General features: G+C 45.7%; 3 protein-coding genes across 7 annotated transcripts; 1 reads left to right on the top strand and 2 right to left on the bottom strand.

Moving 5' to 3' along the window:
• BOLA2B (bolA family member 2B) lies at positions 1 to 3421 on the bottom strand. The gene is made up of 3 exons (XM_066629057.1): positions 3296 to 3421; positions 917 to 1014; positions 1 to 288 (listed from the first exon to the last, which is right to left on the bottom strand). Exons 1-3 carry the CDS (start codon positions 3368 to 3370, stop codon positions 186 to 188), a joined length of 276 nt encoding a protein of 91 aa, XP_066485154.1. The 5' UTR covers positions 3371 to 3421; the 3' UTR covers positions 1 to 185.
• A 462-nt stretch (positions 3422 to 3883) lies between these two features.
• On the top strand, positions 3884 to 7618 carry SLX1A (SLX1 homolog A, structure-specific endonuclease subunit). 3 transcript variants are annotated; one of them, XM_066630938.1, is made up of 7 exons: positions 3884 to 3926; positions 4639 to 4856; positions 5003 to 5054; positions 5157 to 5486; positions 6063 to 6196; positions 6321 to 6408; positions 6669 to 7618. In XM_066630938.1, the coding sequence occupies exons 2-7, from the start codon at positions 4684 to 4686 to the stop codon at positions 6696 to 6698; spliced, it is 807 nt and encodes a 268-aa protein (XP_066487035.1). In that variant the 5' UTR covers positions 3884 to 3926; positions 4639 to 4683; the 3' UTR covers positions 6699 to 7618. The 3 variants fall into 3 exon arrangements, with proteins under 3 accessions (XP_066487035.1, XP_066487034.1, XP_066487036.1); XM_066630937.1 differs by lacking the exon at positions 3884 to 3926 and adding an exon at positions 4004 to 4090; XM_066630939.1 differs by lacking the exon at positions 3884 to 3926 and adding an exon at positions 4124 to 4212.
• A 2768-nt stretch (positions 7619 to 10386) lies between these two features.
• Positions 10387 to 17797, bottom strand: LOC136654069 (zinc finger protein 24-like). 3 transcript variants are annotated; one of them, XM_066630936.1, is made up of 6 exons: positions 17724 to 17797; positions 15147 to 16054; positions 13843 to 13966; positions 12419 to 12730; positions 12250 to 12334; positions 11449 to 11545 (listed from the first exon to the last, which is right to left on the bottom strand). In XM_066630936.1, the coding sequence occupies exons 2-6, from the start codon at positions 15963 to 15965 to the stop codon at positions 11530 to 11532; spliced, it is 1356 nt and encodes a 451-aa protein (XP_066487033.1). In that variant the 5' UTR covers positions 15966 to 16054; positions 17724 to 17797; the 3' UTR covers positions 11449 to 11529. The 3 variants fall into 3 exon arrangements, with proteins under 3 accessions (XP_066487032.1, XP_066487033.1, XP_066487031.1); XM_066630935.1 differs by lacking the exon at positions 12250 to 12334 and having other exon boundaries at positions 10387 to 11545; XM_066630934.1 differs by having other exon boundaries at positions 12250 to 12730.
• Between the last annotated feature and the right edge of the window lie 6150 nt (positions 17798 to 23947).

The following is a 23947-nucleotide window of genomic DNA, read 5'->3' as shown; positions in this document are numbered from 1 at the left end:
TAACATGCAAGGTAACATTTTTTATTTTCAGCTTCAGATGTTTTCCAAGTTTCCCCAAACACATCCATTAGGGTGGCATGGATGGGTCCCACAGATATGCATCACAAGGCTGCTCTCTTGGTCTCCTGGGCAGTTGTTTTGGTCTCTGGGCAGTTTTCTTTCTGTCCAAGGGGAAGGGGGACATCTCACTTAGCTTCTTGTTCTTTCGCCCATTGTTCCGGCGTTAGTGTTCGCTGTTCAAAGGCATGAATGAGTTTCAATTCATCTGCCAAGATCTCATTGACCAGCCTGAGGGAGGAGGGAGAGTGAAATGAATAGAGAAAACCAGAAACACTCCATACCTTCTGTCTGGTTTTTGTCCCACACTGCCCTTGAGTCAGTGATGCTCCTTTCTAAACTTCCATCCAGGAGGGAGATGGTGGATTCTCCCTCACTGGAGATCTTCAAGCAGAGGCGCTCAACAAGCACCTGCTGGAGATGTTCTAAGAGGATTTCCTGCTACAAGCAGGGGATTGGATTAGATGACCTTGTGAGTCCCTTCCAACTCTATGATTCTATAACATTTTCTGCTTCCAGCAACAAACATGGTAGGGCAGGTTAACACTAAAGAGGCCACATATAACAGATCTTCAACAGACTTTTTTTAATTTAATGAGTCCTATTTGTCAATACACTAGTACGTACGAATGCATTTAGGAATAGTATAATTTATTCTGAATGCAGCATTTGGAATTTGGAATGTCTGGGGAAGAATGAGACAGGAGCGATAAATGAGACAGAAAGTGAAGCCAAAGCAAAGAGAGGCAAGGAATCTCTTGATTCCAGGTTCTGAATCCTTTGTAGACACTGCCAAGATAGTTCCAACAACTTAAGAGAAAAAGAGAATCCCCTATTATTTTCTCCCAGTTCCACTTACCGGTGCCGCTGAAGCAGTGGTTTACCACGGAAACGTGGGGAGACCACGAGGACTTTGAAGCTTGTGGCACAGCGTCCAGGAGTCGTGTCTTCCACCTCCTTATGGGGCAAGGAAAAGGTTTATATAGACAGTTTTAGGTGCATCTGACACAGCCCATTCCCTCCCCTCCCCTGCAAATTCTTTTCAACAGGCAAGGCAATGGTTAGGCTTTGGTGGACAAAAGAAGAATCTGCACATGCATACAAAATCGAGATGAAAAGAACACCACACTTAGTGGTGAAGATATGGATAGTGGAGGGTAGATAGTGAAGATATGGAAAGCCAGAATACAGCCTACACAAAAAACATTCTAGAGAAGAAAACAGAAAGCCTTGGGACACAAGCACCAAGTGGCTGGAGCAGAGGAGGAGGTAACTTGATCAGCAAAGAGGCTAAAGAAAGAATGTGGACTCAGGTAGAGACAGAAAACCAAGAAAACAATTAGGTAACTAAGGAGGGACCCTACATGTGTTACGTTGATGAGCAATAAAACTCATGGATTATGCACTTGTGTTCAGAACCTACAAGAGTCATTTGGCCCACTGTGTTGTACGATCCCAAACATTTTATTTCATTTCAGAACACCTTTGGCTAACCCAAATGTCTACCCCAGGGGTCTCCAAACTACAACCCAAGGGCCACATGCAGGCCATCACCAGATTATATCCAGCTTGCAGCAACTTTTTTTGCTTGATATTTTTACTCATTATATACAGTATATTTCTCAGTTTAAGCCATTTCTGTCCAACACTGCATGTACACAGTAGGGACCAAATGTTTACACCTGTGGGCTGGGCAGAAATGGGTCAAGCACAGCATTGTTTCTTAGTAATTGTCACATTTCTCTCTTGTTCTGAATCATATCATACTGATTAAAAGACACATTAAAGTAAAACATTCCTTCATTTCAAATTCATGCATTCATTCATAAAACTGATTTTTTCAGCCTGCAAAAATGTATAAAATATACTATGTGGCCCTGGAGACCATTAGTCTACCCTAAGCCCAACTACCACAGAATAAAGTCCACTGAGGTCAGAATAATTTACTTCTAAATACACATATTTGGTTCGTCACATGCGAGTCCATTTCTAGAGCCCATGAGCACTCATTGCTCTGATTTGACCTAGTTTAACACAACACTTGCACCTGCCATTTATGACAGTGTTTCTCAACGTTTGTCCTCCACTGTACCACTTTGCATGGTCCACCTACTGGAAGTACCACCGGAAGTAACTGGCAATTATGTCATCACCAGTTACTTACAGGTTGGGAAGCCAGATGCAATGTGACAAATGTGGGTAAGAGGCTCAGGATGAATAGGGTGCTCTTTTTGAGAGTGTGAAAAGCACATGCTGGAGCTCTGTCCAATGAGCTGAGTCTCCTACTGCCACTTGTCGTGTTGCATTGTTGGTCTTGCTGCCAGGCAGTGGGGGTCTGGGGGTCCCACAAGTACCACCAGATACCACCTCAAGTACCACCAGTAGTACTAGTACCACTGCTTGAGAAATATTGATTTATGATAATCTCTGATGTTCATGAGCTGAGATCATAACGCTTTAATTACATCACGCCCAAACAGCAGCACACTATAACTCTACTGAAAAAGGCATCAAAGCACAATCTAAGTCAGTGGTTCCCAAACTTTTCAGCACCAGGACCCAATTTTTTAAAAGGGCACCCTATTGGGACCCACCTGGGTTTACCAGACTTTTAAAAAAAAGATCTAGAAATAAATAATTATTTCTAAGTAATAACCATAAGTAGTAATAACTTATTACTTAAGTAACCAGTAGTAATAAGCAAGAAAAAAATGCTCAAACATTAATCTCCCTTTATTTACACTTGTTTGCAAACTGTAGGAGCTCTGCTCCTTGCAGGGCAGTTAGCCATTACCTCGCAAACTGCAGGAGCTGAGCTCTTTGCAGGGTAGTCAACAGCTCCAGTATCTGATTTTTCAACAGAAAAAGATTTACACATGTTTGCAGGCAGGAGGAACTCAGCTCCTTGCAGGGCAGTCAGTCATTACCTTGCAAACTGAAGGAGCTGAGCTCTTTGCAGGGCAGTCAGCAGCTCCAGTATTTGATTTTTCAACAGCCTCAGGGCTTGAGGCAATTAGTTATCTGAGCAACCCATCAGCCTTTGGGGACCCACCAAAAATCAGGTCACGACCCACCAGTGGGTCCCGACCCACAGCGAACCACGGGTCCAAGCACTACCTCCCTTTCCCCAGCGAGGACCAAGGGGGATCTACAGCTCAAGCCCAGTGGGGGGTCCTGCAGGCAGCCAGATGAAGAGTAGACCTTTGAATGGAAGGGGGGTGAGGAGCTCCACACTGACCACATGCTCCGCCTCAAGGCCTTCGAGCAGCCGCTCCCGCAGAGCCTCCGCGCTGAGAGCTCCAGACGCCTCCATCCTCACCACCCTGCCCACTGCCTATGGTGGGCAGCACTTCCGCCTATGGTGTCTCCCTTCGCCAATTAGATCGTTGCTCCTCCCGTCAACGTCACTCTCACGTGGTGCAGATCCCGCCCTCTTCCGGGAAAGGGAAGTTTTGGTCTTAGTTTCCCCATAGATGTAATAATCTAGACTCATATAAAGTGTACATATTCCGGGTCTATCAACAGTGTTTTTCCTCCCCTTATTCCTGGGGAGCGGCGGGGAGAGGCCTGGAGTCACAGTTGCCTGTAGAAGTCAGGGACAGCCATCAAGATTGAACATGGGACAATCAGGGGCTTCTGGCGTGTCTGTGGGTAGAAGCCGGTATCCACACCCAACTCAGACCACACCACCGCCTGTGACCTGGAACAGCGGTTGTGCATTACAAGCTTCCCTCTTTTGAATAGAGAACCCGGAAGTGCGTACTCGCGACTACGCGATGTGACACTCTAGCGTTTTCTTAACTCTAAGTAGCTTACTCTGCTTTCGTGACGTCATCTGCTTCAAAGCGTCGGTTGGAAGGATGTGGCGGGTGAGCGTTGCCCGGGCAACAACGGTCCAGTGGGCGTGGATGGGTGGATGGTATCCTAGAGGTGCAATGCATGATGGGAGCTAACCATAGCATCAGACCTGGTGGCCAATGAGAAGAGCCAATGGGAAGGGGGCCTGAAGCAGGAAGGAGAAATGCTGGGCTAGGTCTGCATTAGGCTGGGTGGCAGGCAGGAGTTCAACATGTACAGCTTCTCCCCACCATAGTGGCTCAGTTCACCCTGCAGGGCTGTGTGCTGTTGCGTGCTTGGCAGGCAGAAATTCAACAGGTGCAGCTGTTCCCACCATAGACAGTCAGTGGCTGCAGTGGGTGGGGAGGCAGGTGAGGCAGAGCCTCCCCACTGGAGTCCTTTGGAAAGCGCTGCTGCCATGCGAGGCACCCAAGCACCCACAACCCATGCACTCTATGCATGGGTTGTGGGTGTTTGGGTGCCGCGCACAGCGGCGGCGCTTTCAAAAGGACTCCAGTGGGGAGGCTCTGCCTCACCTGCCTCCCCACCCACTGCACATCCCTGACTCTCTTGTGTTGTGATGCAGCACTTAAAGGCAGAGGAGCAGGATATGTTGGCAACCCTATCTGGGGAGGGTAGACCTATCAGAGCAAGGAGAGAATGGAGATGGGGCTGGAAACTATGGAGCCACTAAAACTTGGAGTGAACTGTTTTTTCTAATGCTTTCTGTCTTCTTACTTCCAGATCTCTTGACCGGGTGGACCCCTGGCAGCAACGGCGGCAGCAGCCATGGTGGTGGAAGTACGCAACTTCTTCGGGGTCTACCTTCTGTACTGCACCAACCCCCGTTACCAGGGTCGGATCTATATTGGCTTCACAGTCAATCCAGAACGGCGCATCGATCAGCATAATGGCGGGAAGCGGCGTGGCGGGGCTTGGAAGACAAGTGGCCGTGGACCTTGGTAATTCTCTTTTCTGTCCACAGCTTCCCTCTTGTATCTATATTTTAGGCCCACAGTTCTAAGGGGGGTCCAGTGTACGCTGCAAACCAGTTCTTTCTGAGCTGTGTGTGCTGTGAAATTGAGCTCTCCTCCTTCTCTCCTGGCAGGGACATGGTACTGATTGTCCATGGGTTTCCTTCTGATGTAGCTGCCCTGCGGGTAAGGCAATTTTATCTCACAGGGTGATTTTCCCACCATTGCTTAATTCCTCCCAAACCTTAGCGCTGTCTTTGATTGCTCCTCTCTTGATCATTCTCACAGTTTGAATGGGCCTGGCAGCACCCACATGCCTCGCGTCGTCTCACCCATGTCACCCGCCGCACTTCACGTGAGCGTCAGTTTGACTTCCACCTCCGTGTTTTAGCCCACATGCTCCAGGTTGCCCCCTGGTGCCGCCTGCCCCTCACCATCCGCTGGCTCAAGCAGGAATATCGCAGAGATTTCCCCCGTGGTTTGGAGCCTCCCTTGCACATGCCAGTGGCCTTTGGACAGGTTCGAGCTGTCAAGGAGACCAAGGGAATGAGACCAGTACCCTCAGAGGGACATGCAGCTGCTCCCAAACGCTGTAGTGTCTGTCTGAAAAAGTTCCAGGTAACATAGAATTGGAGTCTTTCAGCAAGAGGCTGGATATGATCAGGCTAGATGTCCAGACTTCTGAGTGATCTGAGATTTTTTTTTGGGGGGGGGGGGTTAGTTTTGTCTGATCAAAATAGTTACCAAGCCTCTGAAGCCCGCTGGGGGAAGAGCTGGATTGAACCCTGCTGGATCAGACCAAAGGCCCACCTAATCCAACAGCCTGTTTCCACAATTGACAGATTTCTTCAGGAAGCTTTCAAACTTGAGACTCCATACAGCTATCCTGATGAATAGCCATTGGTAGATTTATTCTTCATGAACTTTTCTAATGGTTTTTTGACACTATCTAAGGGGATGCTCATCAGTCACATTTTGTGACTCACTATGCAAAGATGGACAGTATTTTTGTCTCTCCTGAATCTACAGCCAGTAAGTTTCACTGAAATGGATAACTGGACACTTTGGTTACCTGAGAGGAGAGCTGGGTACACTGAATCAAAGCTTGAGGTGCCAGCTTCTTCTGTCTCTCTTTCTTCCAGGGCAGGTTCAACTGGAAAAAGCTGAGGACTTTGTTTCTAAAATCTTTTGCAGGATGAGGATGATGACACCCCCTTGCACTGTTTCCACCCTGGCTGCACCCTGGCTGCCCATATTACATGCCTGGCTCAAGTTTTCCTAGAAAAAGATCCACATCAGTTCCTTCCCATAGAAGGACAGTGCCCATGGTAAGCAGCTCCTCTTGTGAACTAGCAGAACTGAAGAGATGGCATGCTTTGCACAGACAGTGAATGCTGACCTACATTTCTTCCCTCTAGTCTCTCATTTCTGCCTTTCCTCCCCTTCCCCCAGCTGCAAGAATCTTGTGTTGTGGGGAGACCTGATTCATCATTTTAAAGGTTGCTATGGTAATCTGGAAGCTGATCTGACCTCCTCCCAGGTAAGAATCACCTGCCAGAATTCAAATTTGTCCCTTTTCTGCTGTAAATCTAGTTCTGTGTAGAGAAATATGCCTTGCTGTCATTTAAACCCCTCCCAATTTGATATAAGCCTTTTCTCCTTATTATCCTGGACACTTTGATGAAATGTTGTTAATTTTTTGCACTGTTAATCAGTGACACTGAAGGGGTGTGTGTGGACAACTCTTCCTGGATAATCTTCACCCATTTCCACATAACACCCTTTCTTTTATATCTGCAGGACCATTGGGCCAATGAATTGCAGCAGTGAAGTAGCACCCTGTATATGAGGAAAACCTGGCCAAGCCTGAGCTCCTCTACTTCAGGACAATAGAAAAGGAACTATGAATCTCAGGACTTATTTTATCCCTTCCTTAAACCCCAGCATCTCTTCTTGCCAGCAGCTTGGGGCCCCTAAATTAAGCTCTCCTAATTGTCTCAGTCCCAGCTGGACCTGGGACCTTTGAATTCCCTATAATTACCTAGCAAATGATTCATTTTAATGTTCTTAAATATAATGAAATAAAGACCAAGAATCATGCATAATGATTGTGAAATGAGTAAGCTGGGGAGGAGGAGATAGAACTTGATTCTCTGGCCAGTGGCGTCGTTAAGGGGGTGCGGGGGGGGGGTGTGTGCAGGCCGCACCGGGTGACGAGCACAGGGTTGACGCGCACTGGGGGTGACATGCTAAAATTGCAGTGGTTAGGAGTAACCCCATCATATTATATACAGTTGGATGCAGAATTTTGAGCAGAATGCAATGCAAAAAACCTGAGTGAAATATCTCCTTTCTATCAAAAGTTATGGCCAAGAAACTGGAGAACAAAAAATGCATGGATCCCTATGGAAAGTGAAAGTGAGCCATATTGCGCGTTTACTCATGAGTGGGTGAACGTGCCTTAGTCCGTCGGAAAGGGCAGGCTGAGAGGAATCCAATGACACCAGAATGGTCCTGATCCAATGAATGCAGCCCCCAAAAACACCTGAGAAGGAAGTCCCTCCCTCCAAGCAGATGAGTGTATTGCACCCTATGGAAAGGGAAACTAAGCCTCATGGTTGTGTTTACTTGCGAGTAAGCAAATGTGCCTTGGCTGGTGTGGAAGATCAGGTGAAGGAGAGTGCAAGGCTACCAGAATGGTCCTGATCCTATGCACCTGGAGCTAAACAAGTGCTCCAGAAGGCAGCCTCCCCCCCCCCCCCCACTAAAAAGGATCAAAACAGAGGCTTCAGCTAATAAGGTGAAGCTTTTTGAGACCTGCAAAGCCAGGTGGATCCTGACAGTGATCTGGTTGAAACAGAAGTTCTTAAATTGAACTGGGCACTGGGTAGGTCTGAAAACCTTACTGATTTTGGAGGGGTGTGTTATTGCAGGCAGGCTACAGAGGAAATTCACTTGCTGGACCAGGGCTGGCTTCTGCTTATTTAATTATTTGTTTTACTTTAATTATTTATACTTATTTATTTTAATTTTGCCTGATGATGTCACTTCCACTGTGACATCACTTCTGGTGGGTCTTGGACAGATTATCATTCTAAAAAGAGGGTCCCAGTGCTAAAAGTTTGAGGACTGCTGCAATAACGTGAGTTGACACCCGGGGGTGTGTGTGACACCACTAGTGACCAAAATCACTAAAACCATAATTTGGAGGAATACCATCATGCTATATATCAATCAATGCGTAATTTCATGCAGAATGTGTTCTATCTTTGTTCTATCAAAAGGTATAGCCAAAAAAACTAGTGGGGGCTGAGTGATGGTACATCACCACGCCCACCACCTGGGGTGTTGCCCTGCCCACTGCATGGGGGGGTGACGCGCTGGCATCCTGCACCGGGTGATGCAAACCCTAGTGATGCCACTGTCTCTGGGAAGAGAACAGAATCAAGTCTGTCTCGATTAAGTCTACTGTAAACCAAACGCCTGAATTTTTTGGTTGGGAATGTCTAGGCCTAATAGCCTAGTGCAGGGGGATAGCAGCAGTAGTTGTGCCACTAGCATGCAAAACAGTGAATAGGGATAGCACAGCCAATTGTTGCAGAAGGAGAGGGAGCCTACAGTCCAGATCAGATAGGTAAAAACGAATATTGTATGTAGTGCCCATAATGTTAGGTGTGTATAAGGAACCAAAGCACCATTCCACTTTGTTACTATAAAGGCTACTATGCTTCTCTTATTTGTGCTCTCTGCCCTAAGAGGGGCCATGTGCCCTGCCAGAGGCAATGAACAGAATAAGTGCTAGATTTTATATTTCCTCAAAATGGAGCAACAACCAGTAAACTCTTGCTGTGCCTATGGGGTATGCACTGATTCCTGTGTTGGGGATGCAGTCACAGAGGTCTCCTCAAGTTATGGGAACATCTGTTCCCTTACCTCCGGGCTGTGCTGAGGTTGCACTGGTGCTGGAAAGTTGGATAGAATTGGGCCCTCAATCAACAAGCATCCATATGGGTAGCTCCACCACACTTAGCTTCCCATCCTCTCTTTGTTCTACTTGACCATCCAGCCTGCTAAAGAGTTGTAAAGAACTCCAAAGCTTGCTGCTCACACCTTTGTTATATTTAGTTGGTCCCAAGACTAATATAACCCAGCTATTGCTTGTATCTAGAACTTGGAAGAGATGTGACTCTTGACCCCATTGCAGAAAGAATCATAAAGCACAATCCTATACATGTCTACTCAGAAGTAAGTATAATTGAGTTCATTCAGACTTGCTCCCAGGTAAGTGTGCATAGGATTGCAGCCTGAGCCTTGAAACGCTTGAGAAGACTTCATATTTCTGTAACCTTTTCTGGAATGCTCAAAATGTTCAGGTGCATTGTCTCCATAATCCTTATAAGTTTTGTCTGGTAGCACAGCATTATTATTCTCATTGATGGGGAGGGCAGGACTGACACCTTTGAGGGCCTAAAGCTTCTGAATAAGTTCATGGATGAAGTGAAAGTTGAACTAGAGACTTCCAAGCTCACTTCATTGAACGATTAATGGAAATCAAATGAAAGATATGATAGGAGGATAGTTTGATTAGGACTTGATCACTTGTGTGTACAATGGATATAATCTTTCCCCATCTTGTTCTATAGCAAATAGATGTTAACATAGGAAGAGTGGGGAATTAAGGGTATACAAATCACCTACCTCCATTATAAAAACCTGACAATCACATAAGCCAAAATGACCCTAGGACTGGATATGCTCAAACCTGTGGTTAAAAATAATAGAAACCTAAACTCTGCTCCAAGAGAAGTCAATTTCTCATGGACAAATGATGCACTTAATAAAAAGTTTTTAAAAAGCCAGATCTCCACTTTCCTGCTTTAACAGCTATGCAGGGATCACAAACCATTGTTGGAACAGGACCATCCTAGGCTGTCATGCTTGGGGAATAATGGGGATTGTTGCCACATTTTATTACGAAAGATATTCTTAGTCTGTGCATGTTTTATGGTTTATGCATTGCCTATTGAAAAACTTGTAAGTTGCTTTTGAACAATTATTAGAAACATGAGAAATAAATTATTAAACAAAATGCTGACTTGACCTTCCACTTTGAAAGGGTTAAAACAACATTTTAATGGCCAAGGGCCCAATCCTATCCAATTTTCCATTGCTGGTGCAGTTGGGGTATGTGCTGCATTGTGTGGTGGTGGGGCAATCACTGGGGCCTTCTCAAGGTATGGGAAGAGGTATTCCCTTGCCATAGGGCTGCATTGTGGCTACACAAGAGCTGGAAAGTTGTATAGGATTGGGCCCTAAATCAGCAATATATCATGTAGGCTGGAAGCACCCAGGACTGCAATCTCATCCCATGTGACTACTGCAGTGAGCAAAAGGATTGCCAGAGGACCCCATGATTCCTTCCTTGGCACATAGACTATATGGCACTCCAATCTTTACCCAAAATAGGGATCAGCTTGCTTCCTGTCCAGACCTCCCTCGCCACTTAAGTGCTACCAACTTTTCAACCAGCCACTTGTCTTTAATAGCAGCTTGATGTGCAAAAATTAGGCAATAATGTTAATCTGTGTACACTTTCACCTACAGATATCTGCATATCAACCTGGTGATAAGAGGCAAGGCCAGTTACTTTTGTTTTAGGTCAATTAGCAATCCTATCATAAATTCCAGGTTTGGCACTAATCTCAAGCTGGACTAGCCTGCACTCTTTTCAGCAAATTCTGCCATGATGGTGGTCAATGCAAACAAAGTCCACAGTGTGTCCCCAAAGGCTATGGGGGAGCAGGAGTCACTCTGTCAGTTGACACACCTGTCTGTTCTTGTAGCACATTGCCTGCCAGGCTCTTATGCTGTATTTATGGTGAGTACAGTAACCTCAACCTTGAGTATGGAAAGATTCAAAGTGTACTGCTGGTTCAGCAAGGCTCACTCAATACAAAGATGCATTGAGGACTTGGTAATTCCAACACTTGCTTCCATTCTCCTAGAAACACTAAATGGTTTGAGATCAGAGTTCCACCAAAATCACAATTAAATACTAACTTCTGAGCAAATAAAACTGCTGTATACCAGATCAGACCAATGTTCTTGCCCAATATAGACAACAACTCTCCAAAGTCTGAAGCACAGAGACCTTTTCCAGCCCTGCTACCTGAGCTCCTAGCAGGAGACACTGAGAATTGAACCTGAGGCTTTCAAAGCATGCATGAACCTGAACATGCAAAGGATATGCCACAGAGCTACAATCCTTTCTGCTCCAGCAGTCCATGTGTAAAAAGAACACAAAAAATATGGAATTCCATCTAATAATCACACGCTGGATCAGATAATGTTGAGTGCTGTTTCTGAGGTTCTCTCAGTCTCATTGTCTTTTGTCAACTGATAGAAGTGAGCATGGATCCTCTTCCTTACCCCAATCAAAGCAGAACCTTTCCAAGTCGCTTGTCCTCAGATGCGTTCTGATCCTGACGTTAAAGGTGCACACTAACAAGAAAAGCTCTTGAAGCGGCCCTTTGTAACAGCTTAGCCTGCATTCTGAGCCTCATAACGTAAACATGCAGCTATTCTTTTGTCCTCTGGATGCAACGTAAAATGCTCCCACGTGCTCAGTCTGTTGCATGGCTTGGAGGTGATGGATTCCTCATCAAGATCTTCCCTGGCTGCAACCAAAGTAAAGAGTGAATCAACAGAAGGAACAGGAAGTCAAGAGTTGCTCTCCATCAATTTGGCCCTGAAACTGAGTGCTCTCACGTAGGACCAAGGCTCAGAACTGAGCAAGATAGTTCACTGTCCCCCCACAAGAGAAGTGGTGGATTCCTCTTGGGAGTGCACCACTATAGAATGCCCATGGAAGAATTGCTTCCTTAAATGTTCACATTATTATTATTTTTTTAAATAGTCTCTTCATATACAAGGGAGCAGGTTAGCCAATTTTTCTCAGACATTGGCTCTTGAGCAAAATGTGCCGGTCTCTAGTTGTGGATGCCCAGGAACCCTTGAGAGAGAGAACTGTGTAGTAGTTACTATGGGTTGTGGCTTGGGGAGACTAAGTTCAAATCCTTGCTTAGTCAAAAGGCGCACTTGTTCTCTTTGGCCGAATCACTTGTTCTCAGACTAATCTACCTCAAAGGGCTGTTGTGAGGATAAAGGGAATGAACATGTGATCACTCTAACATCCTTGAAGGAAGCACTAAACATATACCAAATGAAGCAATAAAAGTAATAAATATAGCAATACGACTGTCTTTCTGGTCACACTTTCCTTCTATTCACACACTCCCATCCCAGCTGGGCTGCGTATTGTTGCACTAAAACCAGACCCAGGACAGACAAGAGAGAAAGGAAGGGATGGAGTATCTCCTACCACGAGTAGCGTCTTTGGTGGTTCACAACATGTGAACGCCGTGTGAACCTCTTCCCACAATAAGTGCACTGGTGAGGTTTCTCTCCTGAGTGAATGAGAAGGTGTTTTGTAAGGGTTGTATTCCGGTTGAAGCTATTCCCACATTCGGGACACTGATATGGTTTCTCACCAGTGTGGATCCTTTCGTGCCTAATGAGATCCCATTTCTTGCGGAATCTTTTCCCACACTCCTTACACAGATGCCGCTTTGCTTCTGGGTCGGTAAGGATCCCTTCGAGGGCTTGATCCGCAATCATTCTCATGGACAGATAGCTTTTCTGTTGTCTTCCTATACCATGCTCGCTCATACATGCTCTTCTAGGGTCACTTCTTGGGAAAGCGCCCTCTCCAAGCTGTCCTGGAGATACCCTTCCTTGTTCCGCCACCTCAATCTCTCCCTGGTGCACATCTGGGATCCCAGTTTGGGTGGCAAAATTGCTTTCTGTTGGACAAAAGGAAAGAGACAAGTATTTTACTTCTGCTGGTCAGACAGCAAGTTAGGGAGGATTTTGTCGTCTCTGTTTCTGGCAAATTGTTGGTCCCAAATTTGTGGAAAGGTTTTCTGATACTGATGATGGACTAACTGATTTATTTAAAGTACTGTAATTGTATCCCATCCTTCTGCTTGACAACTGGCATCCAAAGCAGCAGACAATAAGACACAATTAATATACAATATATTTCTCCAGGCACCAGCTTAGAAAGGGGTCAGTTGGGCCAGAGCCCTTTTGAGGCAGGGAGGAGGAAGCCAAGCTCCAAGAACCCTCTCTGGTTGATGGTAGGGGCCAAAGTGGTCCTCATCCTGCCATGGTGTACATCTTGGGAATCAGAGACCCTTAGTCCTGGCATGTCCCTTTAAATCAATATTGCTGTTTTATGCTGCTTTGACTGTCATTTTATTTTTGAAGTTTACAAGCCACCCTCCGCATATTCTTATATAGATAGGTGGGATCAAAATAACAGATATAGGTAAATAAAATAATACTCCCACAATATTAATTCACATTGCTAATTTGGAGGGAATGGAAGGAGGACATGAAGTAGCCCTTGGCTCTAGTAATAGTTTTCTAAACTTGAATATAGTTTAAATATGTTTGCATGGAGGGTAGTGCTATTGATCATTTTGGGGAATCCCACAAATCCTTTTGTTTGACACCCATGTTCAAGATAGTTCCATCCCCTTCCAATTCCCATGAATCTTCTTCTCTCCACTTTCTTTCTTGGTGTTAAACAAAATCATGGAAGATGCAGGCAGAGTGCTGACTTCTCCAGAGCAGTTTGCGGCCTCTTTGCAGCCTCTCTGAATAGAAGAGCTGTGGCGAACTAAATCACAGCTTTGGATTCAATGTATGTTTGGCTGCACTTACACATAGCTGGAGGCAAGCCCAGTTGTTGACATTTTCTTTGTGAAAAGTTATTTCAGAGGAAGGAGGGGAACAAAGGCAGTCAGAAGACTCCATCTTAAATAATCTTCTAGCTACAGTAGAAAGTCCTGCAGCCCAGAGCCCCAATCCTGAAAATACTCCCTTCAGAGGTAATCCTTGTTACAATTACCTTGTGAACTGCTAGTATTGTCAGCTTGCTGGGCCACACTATGAAGATGTCTCTGCTCCGTGTCTGAAAGAGCCTGATCTACAATAGGGGAGTTTACAATCACCATCTCAATTGGCACTGTCATCTGAAACAAAAAGAGATGGAGGGACATAACCAGGGACATTAAACCAGGATGGGGTAGAATAGCATGAAAGATACAGCATTTGCTTTCCACTGGGAACAGTGGGCAGGGCTTCTGTGATTAGGTTGCTTGGAAACTGATATCAGACATGGAATTTGGCACCTGGAGAAGCTCTGTTTTCATGTTTAAAAAAATCAGCTTGCCAGCCTTCATGGTTAGGAAGCTAAGCTTGAAGTTGTATGGACCACTGTTTCTCAACCAGTGGTATGGGTTCCATCAGTGGTACTTGAGGTGGTGTCTGGTGGTACTTGGCGAACTGCTGGACCTCTACCATCTGGCAGCAAGACCAGGAATCCAACACAACAAACAGTTGTAGGAGGCTCCAAAGCATGCTTTTCCGTGCTCAGAAAGGCCTTCCTGTCCACCCTGTGCCTCTTCGTGGTGTTTGTTATGTCACACCAGGCCTCCCAATCCAGAAATAACTGGAGATGTCTTTGTCAATTATTTCTGGTGGTACTTTGAATAGATGGACCATATAAAGTGGTACAGTGGAGGCAAACATTGAAAAACACTGGTATGGACAATAGCTGATAAAAAGAAGAGAGAGAGAAATCATAGGACTTCCAGTGGTCAGGTGAAGATGTTCCCAAGATGAATGGTGATAGTGACTACGTTTTTGATATTCATCATAATACATACAATACACAAGTGCATAAGAGACAGAGTATCCATGAACCAGGCAGAATACATATAAACAGCAAGGAGCTTTCTCAACCTCAGCAGAATTTTGGGAGCAAAGGGGTGATGGGCTTGCAGAAGAGAAAGTCACATACACAAAAGTTGGTAAACATGGATTCACCTACGGCTGCAATCACACTCCCCACACTCCTTATTGAAAAAAGCCTCCTGTACTTACAGTGAAAGGTAAACCCTACCCACTTTCAGATGAAATCAGTGCCCACATTCAGACCTCTATACTGATTTTCAGGATGGTCTTTGCAAAATCAAGGCCACATGCAATGTGTCAACATATCTCATGACCCCTGTAACTGCTTATGGAAGTAGAAAAGTCCGCTAGCTAATCCTGACACAGCTGCATATTTTAACTACCATTTTCCTTTTCTGACAATCTGAGACTGCCATTCACATCCCCAGAAAGGATCAGGACTGAAAGGTTCCTCACCTGCTGTTCCCATCTCTTGGTCTCGCGCTGTTCCTGCAAGAACACCTCAGCCAGTGCCACAGCCTGGTCACACGACTCAGGTCCACGTTCCCGGATCCAGTCTTGCATTTCCTGTGGCAAGATCACAAGGAATTGTTCCAAGATCAGCAGGTCCAGGATCTGCTCCTTGGTCTGACTCTCAGGCCTCAGCCAACGATGGCAAAGTTCCTGGAGCTGCCGGCATGTCCCCCGAGGCCCCTCAGCATCCTGGTAACAGAAATGCCGAAAGCCTTGGCGATGCGCCTCTGTGGTGACGAAGTCATCCAGCCTCAAAATAGCCACCTTCACCTTCCCATAGTCCCCCTTGTCCTTTGGATCCAGACCGAAATAGGCCTGCTGGGCTTGTCCGTTGAGAACAGGCACCAGCCGAGTCACCCATTCGTCCCTAGGCCACTGGGAAGCGTCAGCCACTTGCTCAAAGGTGGCAAGGTAGGCCTCGGTGTTTCCCCCTTGAGTCAGGGGAGGTAACTGTAAATGGTCCCATACCGGGGTGGCCACAGGAGTAGGCACCACCTCCAGCACCCTCTGCCACTGACAATCCCACTTCTGAAGTGGCTTTTCTACCAGCTCCTGCTTGACCCTAAGTGCAGATCCCTCTCTTGATAACTCTTCAGTGGCCTCAGGCTGGATTGTATAGGGACATTTTCCATCTTCTCCTGTTGTGCTGCCATCCACGGAGCACTGCGCCTCCATTTTTACCCGAACCTGCAATGGGAGCATCAGGTCTGCAGCTTCTCCTGGAGAAGCAGCCACGACGCTTCCGTGTTGTTGGGTGGTCATTTTGCTTCTCAGTGGAATGGGCAGTCTTGTCACTGGTGTAGCCTTCTTGCAGCTGCAGTCTCTCTCACTAGGGAGAAATGCTCACACTCCTGTCAGAAAAATGGAGCAGTTACTTTTCCAGGATCAATGGATAAGGGACAGGGCTGCTCATCTTATTTATCTCCATGCAAGCTTCACAAGGTTCCTGACCTCCTGGCTGCATAAGAGGGAAACATGCAACCAATGATGGGGTACTGCTTCACCAGCTGAATTTCTGCCTGTCAAGGTATTGTTAAACACTTAGGGCACAATCCTAACCCCTTATGTCAGTACTGGCATAGTGGTGCCAATGGGATGTGTGCTGCATCCTGCAGTTGGGTGTCACTCATGGAGGCTACCTCCAAGTAAGAGAATGTTTGTTTCCTTACCTCAGAGCTGCATTGCCCTTAAGTCAATGCTGGAAAGCACTGACATAAGGGGTTAGGATTGCGCCCTAAGTAGTGCAGCCCCCCCCCCCAAAAGGTGATGAATGGCAACCCTCCAACTTGCTCTCTTCCAACTTTTCTTGGTCAACCTTCATAGAATTAGACCAGCCATCTCAGGTTCCAGTGGAGGCATGGCTAATGCTGCAAGCACATGTGTATTTAAATAAAGGAGCAGTCATATGGAAGGACACTTAGGTGGGCTTTTGCTGTACTTGTGGCCACTGGGATGTTGAAATCAGGTCCGAGCCTAGCTCTAGATGCAACTAAACAAGATGGAAATGAGCTGTGAAAATGAATTGAACTCATTCGGACTGCAGGTGGGGAAAAACTGCATTCTCCCTCAGATTAAATTCCTTGCACGTAGAAATCTAGCACAACAGGGCGAACAGTTCTAACTCAGCCCATTGTCAGTTCTGCCTGTTTTTGATTTACAGAATTTATTTTTTTCAAAATACAGGGTAGAATTCCAAAGTGTAATTCCATGCTCCCCATCCACACACACACACCCTGATTCACACACACACATCGGTTGCTTGAAATGGTGCAGTCATCTTACCGCCTGACAGTAGTGCTTATGTAGACCAGGCCTGATCTACATGCTAGAAGGATGGGGTGACAAGAACAGACAGCAGACTGCTGCTGAGGAGAATCAAAAATATTTTTAATGCTTCCTATACGAAAAGCTCTTGCAGGCGGAAAAGCAGCACATCAGGGAGTGGTCAAAACCTGTTATCTTGATCCACTTTGGGGGGGGGGGAGTTTGCTTTCACCTGGGGAAACATTCAGAAGGGAGGTTCCCCTGCCTGGATGCCTATATTCCACTTTCCGCCTCATTTGGCTGCACGTGAAGACCACAGTGAGGTGGGAGTAACTCAGGATGCAACCCTATGCACATTTTCCTGGGTGCACGCCCTATTCAACACAGTGGGACTTAATTCTGAGCAATGCACAGGGTTGTGTTGCAATCCATGTGATGTGATCATGGATACCATGCTAAAGACAGGAACAAAGGCTGTGATCCTCTACGGTCTGACCTGTGAGTAAGCCCCACTGAACGCAACGGGGCTTACTTCTGAGTTGACATGCATAGGATTGGGCTGGAACTTAAAATACTGCAGTCCACACACCAGATTCAACTCCCCACACATCATCTAAGGAGGCCAGGTAAATACTCTTGAGCATGGAGCCACGTGGCCCTCCAAGGAAGGGAGAGAAGTCTTATTCTTCCCAGTTGTCTCCTATCCTTGCAGATTGTCCTCTGTCCCCCTTTCCCCCAGTTGCATCTGGAACTCACCCTGTGCACTGCGCAGTCTCCCACCCTCTCTCTCTCTGGTTTTGCTACTGCAAAAGGGAAAATTCAAATGCCCCTTCCCAGAATTGGCGGAACAGGAAAATACAGCAGCCCTGGATGCTTCAGAGCCTCTCTAGGATCATGGCTGGAGTTCTGATTTTTTTTTAACCCTTTCAAGATGTCAGTGCACCGAGTCAGTGGCTCATTGGGAAGGAGAGATTCTCTCCTTTCCCAACTGACTGCCCCTTTCAGTGTTCTTTGAAAAACTGAATGAATGAGCCTGCTGAATTTCTGCCTGCAGTGCAGAGGTTAAATTCACTCAGGTCCTGCAATTTTTTTTAAAAAGACACCAATTTCATAGAGGTTGCAGGCAAGTTTCTTTCTTTCTTTCTTTCTTTCTTTCTTTCTTTCTTTCTTTCTTTCTTTCAATTGCAGGACTTGATTGAATTTAACTTCTGCACTGGAGGCAGAAGAGTGCGAGTGCAGGTCTCTGTGCATGTCAAGAGTGCGAGTGCAGGTCTTTATTAGTTGCATGGTTGTGCTAGTGACTTCTATATAGATCTCAAGAATGAACTGTTACATACGTAGAAGACCTGGGGCCCAGTCCTATCCTACCTTCCAGCACCGATGTAGCCAAAATGCAGTCCTGAAGTAAGGAAACCTTAGCTTACCTTAGCTTGAGAAGGCCTCCATGACTGTCCCCCAATCACAGGATGCAGCACACACCCCATTGCCATGGCTGCATCAGTGCTGGAAAGTTGGATAGGTTTGGGCCCTTAATGGTTGCCAGTGATCTCCTTTTCCAAAACATGCACTCTCCTAACTCCGACTGGGTTCTTTAACTGGGTTCCTTAACTGACATTCCCAAGCATCAACCAGGATTTTGCCCTAGAGAGGGTGAGGCACAGCTCCTTGTAATCAAGACTGTGTAATAAAAGGTCGGAATGGACAGCTGTAGCACTGCAGGGCATTTCTGTGTCACCTTTCTCGAAGGCACCGATTTCCAACCACTGTGCTGTCGCATATCAGTGTGCCGTGAATGGTCCTCAGATGTGTGGCGCAGGAGTTTGGGTCATTTTTTAGTAAGGCCATTGAGGGATGCGAGTCCCTTGCTGGGAGTGTGGTGCGCCTTGTCATTTGTCAAAAAATGGATGATGTGCCTTGACAACTTTAGTGCCATGTCAATGTGCCGGGAGATGGAAAAGGTTGCAAATCGCTGCTCTAAGATCTTGCAAATTTGGGCTCATCATCTTGGAATAATTTTGTTTGCAAGCACAAATCTGTTCTCATGATAAAGCCTGAGCGCCCAGGTCACCTGGACAGCCTTTTCAGATTCCTTCTCCAGGAAGCCTTTCCCACTAAGGATCTGAGCATGGGTATAGGTGCAGCCCACACCATGCCCACACCTTTTGTCTCAATCAGGAACCTCTTGGATTGGGGTGCTGTAAAGATATCGTTGTCCATGGATGCACCATGGGGTGCTGTAAAGATGTCATGAGAAGGGAGGACTCTTTCGAAAAGACCTGGATGCTGGGAAAAATTGAAGGCAAAAGGAGAAGGAGACGGCAGAAGATGCGATGGTTAGATAGTGTCATGGAGGCAATGAACATGAATTTGGACACACTCCACAAGTTAGTGATAGATGGGGGGGCCTGGCATGCTGTGGTCCATGGAGTCAGCAAGAGTGGGACACAACTTAATGACTGAACAACAAAGATATCACCCATGTGGCCAACACCAACACTTTGGATGAAAGTTTATTTGGGAACTGGGTAGCAAAATAATATGTATAGTTCCAAACTTCTGCTTTCCAAAAACACTCTGTCCACTCTCCTCCCCCTTGCTCCACAGAGGGATTCTTATTTAGATTAGCCTCTGCCATCAGTCCCATAATTAGCACATCAACCACTCAGCCTTGGACATTGCTGAGTTGCCTTTGCTCACAATCCCTTTTGACTTGCTAACATGGCCAATTACTCGACTAGACACCAGAATAGCTCAGAGTACAGTATGTGGATTTCAGCTCCCCCCAAAGGAAATACACCTGGCTAATGTTACTTAAAAAGTTTATTTCAGGAAAGGTTAACAACTAAGGGTGTCAAAGCCCTCATGCATAATAAAAGAAGCATTCAAGGAGTAACACCCACTATGGAAAACAATGCATTTCTAGCTACCTCTAACTCCTAAGGTACTTAACTTCTTCAGTTGAATCCATGGAGAGAGTCATCAGGTTGCAAGCACTGGTGAACATCTTCTTTGCCCTAGGAAGGCCAGCCAGCAGCCAATTCCAAGACAGCAGCACAGATAGTAGGCAAGGAAGAGGCAAAATGGCTCTGGTCATGTCCCTTTTTATAGTTCCTCAGTCTTACAGCAACAACAAAAGGTAGGCCGATGCAATCCCTGGCCTATGTGCGTAACTGCACATAAACACTCTGAAAAAGCAATGGTCGTCTTCTGACCCCCCAGGAGATAACCCAGTCTGGTGATCATGCACTTCTCCTCCTTTATTTCCCCCAGCTGTGTTCCGTATCTTTCGAGGATACCATTCTGGTGCCTTGGAACTGTAACTCTGCATCTTGGACCACTCATCCTACAAAGGTTCACAACCCTGTGGCTTTGGTGTATTTGAACCATTTGGGCTGCAGTCATAATTTAGTCCTCCCAGCTCAGAAAGACAGACCCATCAGAGTGCTCCCTCCTCCAGAATTCTGCTTTCCTAGCTAAGGACCAGTACAGACTTCCATTGATGATACATTTCCCTTACCTCACAGCTGTCAACTGTTCATTACTAAATCTTTATTCTAGGACCCTCTTAAGTAATAATAATAATAATAACTTTATTTTTATCCCGCCTTTCTCCCCAAAGGGACTCAAGGCGGCTTACAACATATAAAAACATAATTTAAAAACAAATAAAAACATATTAACACATCATAAAAACAGCAGTCAGAGTAAAAAAAATAGGTAAAAAGAGCATAGAGCAGCAGCAAGTCATAAAAGAATCAGGCCTGTAAAAATATTAAAAGATGTTAAAAAGATGTTAAAAGGCCGAGAACTCAGAAGGCCTGTTTAAACAGAAGGGTCTTCAGGCCTCGCCGAAAGGTCTCAAGAGAGGGAGCCATTCTTAAGTCAGGGGGAAGGGAGTTCCATAGCGTTGGTGCCACTACTGAGAAGGCCCTATTTCTTGCAGCCGCCCCACGTACCTCCCTAGGCGGCGGCACTTGTAAAAAGGCCTTCTCTGATGACCTAAGAGGACGAGCCGGATTGTACGGGAGCAGGCGATCTCTAAGATACCCTGGTCCAGAGCAGTATAGGGCTTTAAAGGTCAATACCAGCACCTTGAATTGGGCCCGGAAACGAATGGGCAGCCAATGCAGCCGCTGGAGAAGCGGACTGACAGAGTCGAACCGCCTACCTCCAGTAACCACACGGGCCGCCGCATTCTGCGCTAGTTGCAGTTTCCAAACCGTCTTCAAGGGCAGCCCCACATAGAGCCCGTTACAGTAATCTAATCTCGATGTCACAGAGGCATGGATCACCGTGGCCAGGTCTGCACGATCCAAGTACGGCCGCAGCTGGCGCACCAGCCGAAGCTGAGCGAAGGCCCCCCTAGCCACAGCCGCCACCTGGGTATCCAGGAGCAGCTGCGAGTCCAGGTGGACCCCCAAGCTGCGGACCTGCTCCTTCAGAGGGAGTGCAACCCCATTCAGCGCAAGCCGATAGTCCAGCACCTGCATCGAGGATTTCCGAACCAGGAGAGCCTCTGTCTTATCTGGATTTAATTATCATTTAAGTATCATTCCCTTCACAGGTACAATTAAGCTTCTGTTGCCTCCTGGAAGGGCATACATTCAAGCAAGCCCAGGAAACTCCTGGCTGCACACACAGATGTTCTAGATACCATAGTTTGGCCAGGAATGTTTTTGTACGTTCCAGACTGCCAAGGGACACTTTTGAGCTATGTTTTCCTTTTCCCCTGGATCTGAAGCCAGGCAGCCTAGTCTCGCTTTGCAGAAGGATGTAGTACCCCAGTCTACCCAGCAGATTAACCCATTTCTGCCCAGCCAACAGGTGTACACATTTGATCCCTGTTTCCTATATGCAACATTGGGCAAAAATGGCTTAAGGATAGGTAACTGCTCTTCCTTGTATCCCACTAACCATCATAACAACTCCTCCTCCCTCCCCCAGTGCTTGTTTTAAACCTCCTTTTCTTCCTTTGGGTCATCTCTGGTGGAGGAAACTCAAACTAGCTAGCAGCCCAACTCCCCCCTCCCCACTTAATCTGTGCCTGTTCATACAGTCAGAACTTGGTATCTGCAGGGGATTCATTCCTGGACCCCTCATGGATACACAAATGGGACCTGTATTTAGAAATATTCTTTCATCCAAAACCATTTAAAACTCTGTGCAACTGATCTTACAAGTAAACATTGCTTTTTCCTTGTTTTTTGACATCTCTTAATAAAATCTATACAGTATTCTTTTGGAAAACTGTTTCATGGTTACTCTTAGCCCATGAAGAGGCAGTTTGAAGTTGTTTACTCCACTATCTAATCAATGATCCCCAAACAGCCACACACAGCATTTTCACCTCTTGCATTACAAATTCCCCAGTTGAGTTTGGGTGTGTACACATATATAGGAAGCATGTGTTATGAGAGCAGTGTTGGCAACTGAGTACAATAAGACAATTGTTAAACTAATATTAGCGCTTATTATTATTAAAGAGTCAGGAGACCCATATAAGATAGAAAAGACAGATGTTGCTTAATGTGATGCAACAAATAGTTTATTTCTGTTTTCCAGTGCACCTCTTTAGCTTTACAGCTCATTTCCCAGACATTTTAGCTACTCACTTTTTCTAAAGTCTAGTAGTTGCTTATGTTTTAAGAACAACAAAGAAGTCTCTTGAGGTCTGTCCCTGTCCTTCCTCCCCCCCCTCCCAGTACTGCCCACTTTACCTCCAGCAAACGCATCCGCAATTGTATCTAGTTTCTATAATGTGATCTGGCTTAAAAGAAAAATGGGGGGAAAAAAACCAGAACTCAGGTCTGTGTCTGGATGTTAGTTTTATTCATTAATTTTATTACATTTTTATCCTGCCCTTCTTCTAAAGAGCTCAGGGTGGACTGTATGGTTCTCCCATTTTATCCTCACAATATTGATAGATAAATTAGGTTGTGAGATGGTGACTGGCTTAAGGTCATCCAGGAAGCTTCATGACTGATTAGGGAGTTTTGAACCCAAGTCTACGTGGTCCTATATGATCAAATAGTTACAGTTTTTGCAAAACCTGCTATAATAAATACATTCATTGTCACAATTAGTTCGTCCTATGATATACGTATAGCACATGTGTCCGCGTCCCACTCAAAATGATCCCCCCTCCCTGCATCACCATTTCATTATTTAACCCCCATCCTATTTTGTGAGATTCAGAACAAATGCAACTTATTAAAACTAGAACTTTAAAACGATAATAGAGTAAATTCAAATATCCTTTCCTATTTGTGTCACCCAAAGTACCAAACGTTTAATAGAATACAAAAGTATTATATGGCTTCCTATATAGGCTCAGGCTGGGACTCTGGAGAACCTCCAGAGGAAGGCAGTCGATTTCAAGATGGAATTTTTAAATGCAGTTTTTACTGTTGTCTTGCTGGTATAAGAGACAACTGGCCTTCATTCAGAGAGATCCCTCTTGCACAATCCCAAAAAAAACACGGCCATCGAGTTAAGTGAATTGGCTGGAGATTCAAGAAAAACAAAAGAAAGTGCTCCATCATACAACACATGGTTAATTTATCATTTGCTGCAAAAAGGTGTAGCCATGCAGCAGATTTAAAAGGGGATTAGACAAATTCATGGAAAAGGTCAGTCACTGGCTATTTGACATGATGGTTATTTAGAACCTCCAAGTTGAGAAGCACTGAATAGCAGTTCCTGGAGGGGAGGTGCCTTCATGCCTGGCTTGGGGCGCCTGGTTGGCCACCAAGATGGTGGACTAGATGGGCCTCTGGCCTGATCTAGAAAAGTTCTTGTAATGTTCTTGTGCAAACTGCATGCGCCCAGCCACCCAACAGGATGCGGAAATAGGATGCAAATTTATAAGAGATATGCCCATTTGTTTCATCTGTACCTTTCATTCCCAATTTTGAAATATTTTAAGAACTCTGAAGATATTGGGACAACATTCAGCAGAAAAGTGGACACACTCACAAAGT

This window comes from Tiliqua scincoides, chromosome 5 (genome assembly GCF_035046505.1).
Source record: "Tiliqua scincoides isolate rTilSci1 chromosome 5, rTilSci1.hap2, whole genome shotgun sequence".
In the NCBI taxonomy this organism is placed as follows: Eukaryota; Metazoa; Chordata; class Lepidosauria; order Squamata; family Scincidae; genus Tiliqua; species Tiliqua scincoides.
This window is presented reverse-complemented; position numbering and strand designations above follow the sequence as displayed.

Excerpts from the sequence above, each read along its gene's own strand:
- BOLA2B (XM_066629057.1), bottom strand. The coding sequence starts at position 3,370 with ATGGAGGCGTCTGGAGCTCTCAGCGCGGAGGCTCTGCGGGAGCGGCTG. Across the intron at positions 1,015-3,295 it reads GCCTTGAGGCGGAGCATGTG|GAGGTGGAAGACACGACTCC; the intron begins GTCAGTGTGGAG and ends TTGCCCCATAAG. Across the intron at positions 289-916 it reads CCACTGCTTCAGCGGCACCG|GCTGGTCAATGAGATCTTGG; the intron begins GTAAGTGGAACT and ends CTCCTCCCTCAG.
- LOC136654069 (XM_066630934.1), bottom strand. The coding sequence starts at position 15,965 with ATGACCACCCAACAACACGGAAGCGTCGTGGCTGCTTCTCCAGGAGAA. Across the intron at positions 13,967-15,146 it reads CCAAGAGATGGGAACAGCAG|ATGACAGTGCCAATTGAGAT; the intron begins GTGAGGAACCTT and ends TTTTTGTTTCAG. Across the intron at positions 12,731-13,842 it reads CAATACTAGCAGTTCACAAG|AAAGCAATTTTGCCACCCAA; the intron begins GTAATTGTAACA and ends TTTGTCCAACAG.
- SLX1A (XM_066630938.1), top strand. The coding sequence starts at position 4,684 with ATGGTGGTGGAAGTACGCAACTTCTTCGGGGTCTACCTTCTGTACTGC. Across the intron at positions 4,857-5,002 it reads ACAAGTGGCCGTGGACCTTG|GGACATGGTACTGATTGTCC; the intron begins GTAATTCTCTTT and ends CTCTCCTGGCAG. Across the intron at positions 6,409-6,668 it reads CTGATCTGACCTCCTCCCAG|GACCATTGGGCCAATGAATT; the intron begins GTAAGAATCACC and ends TTATATCTGCAG.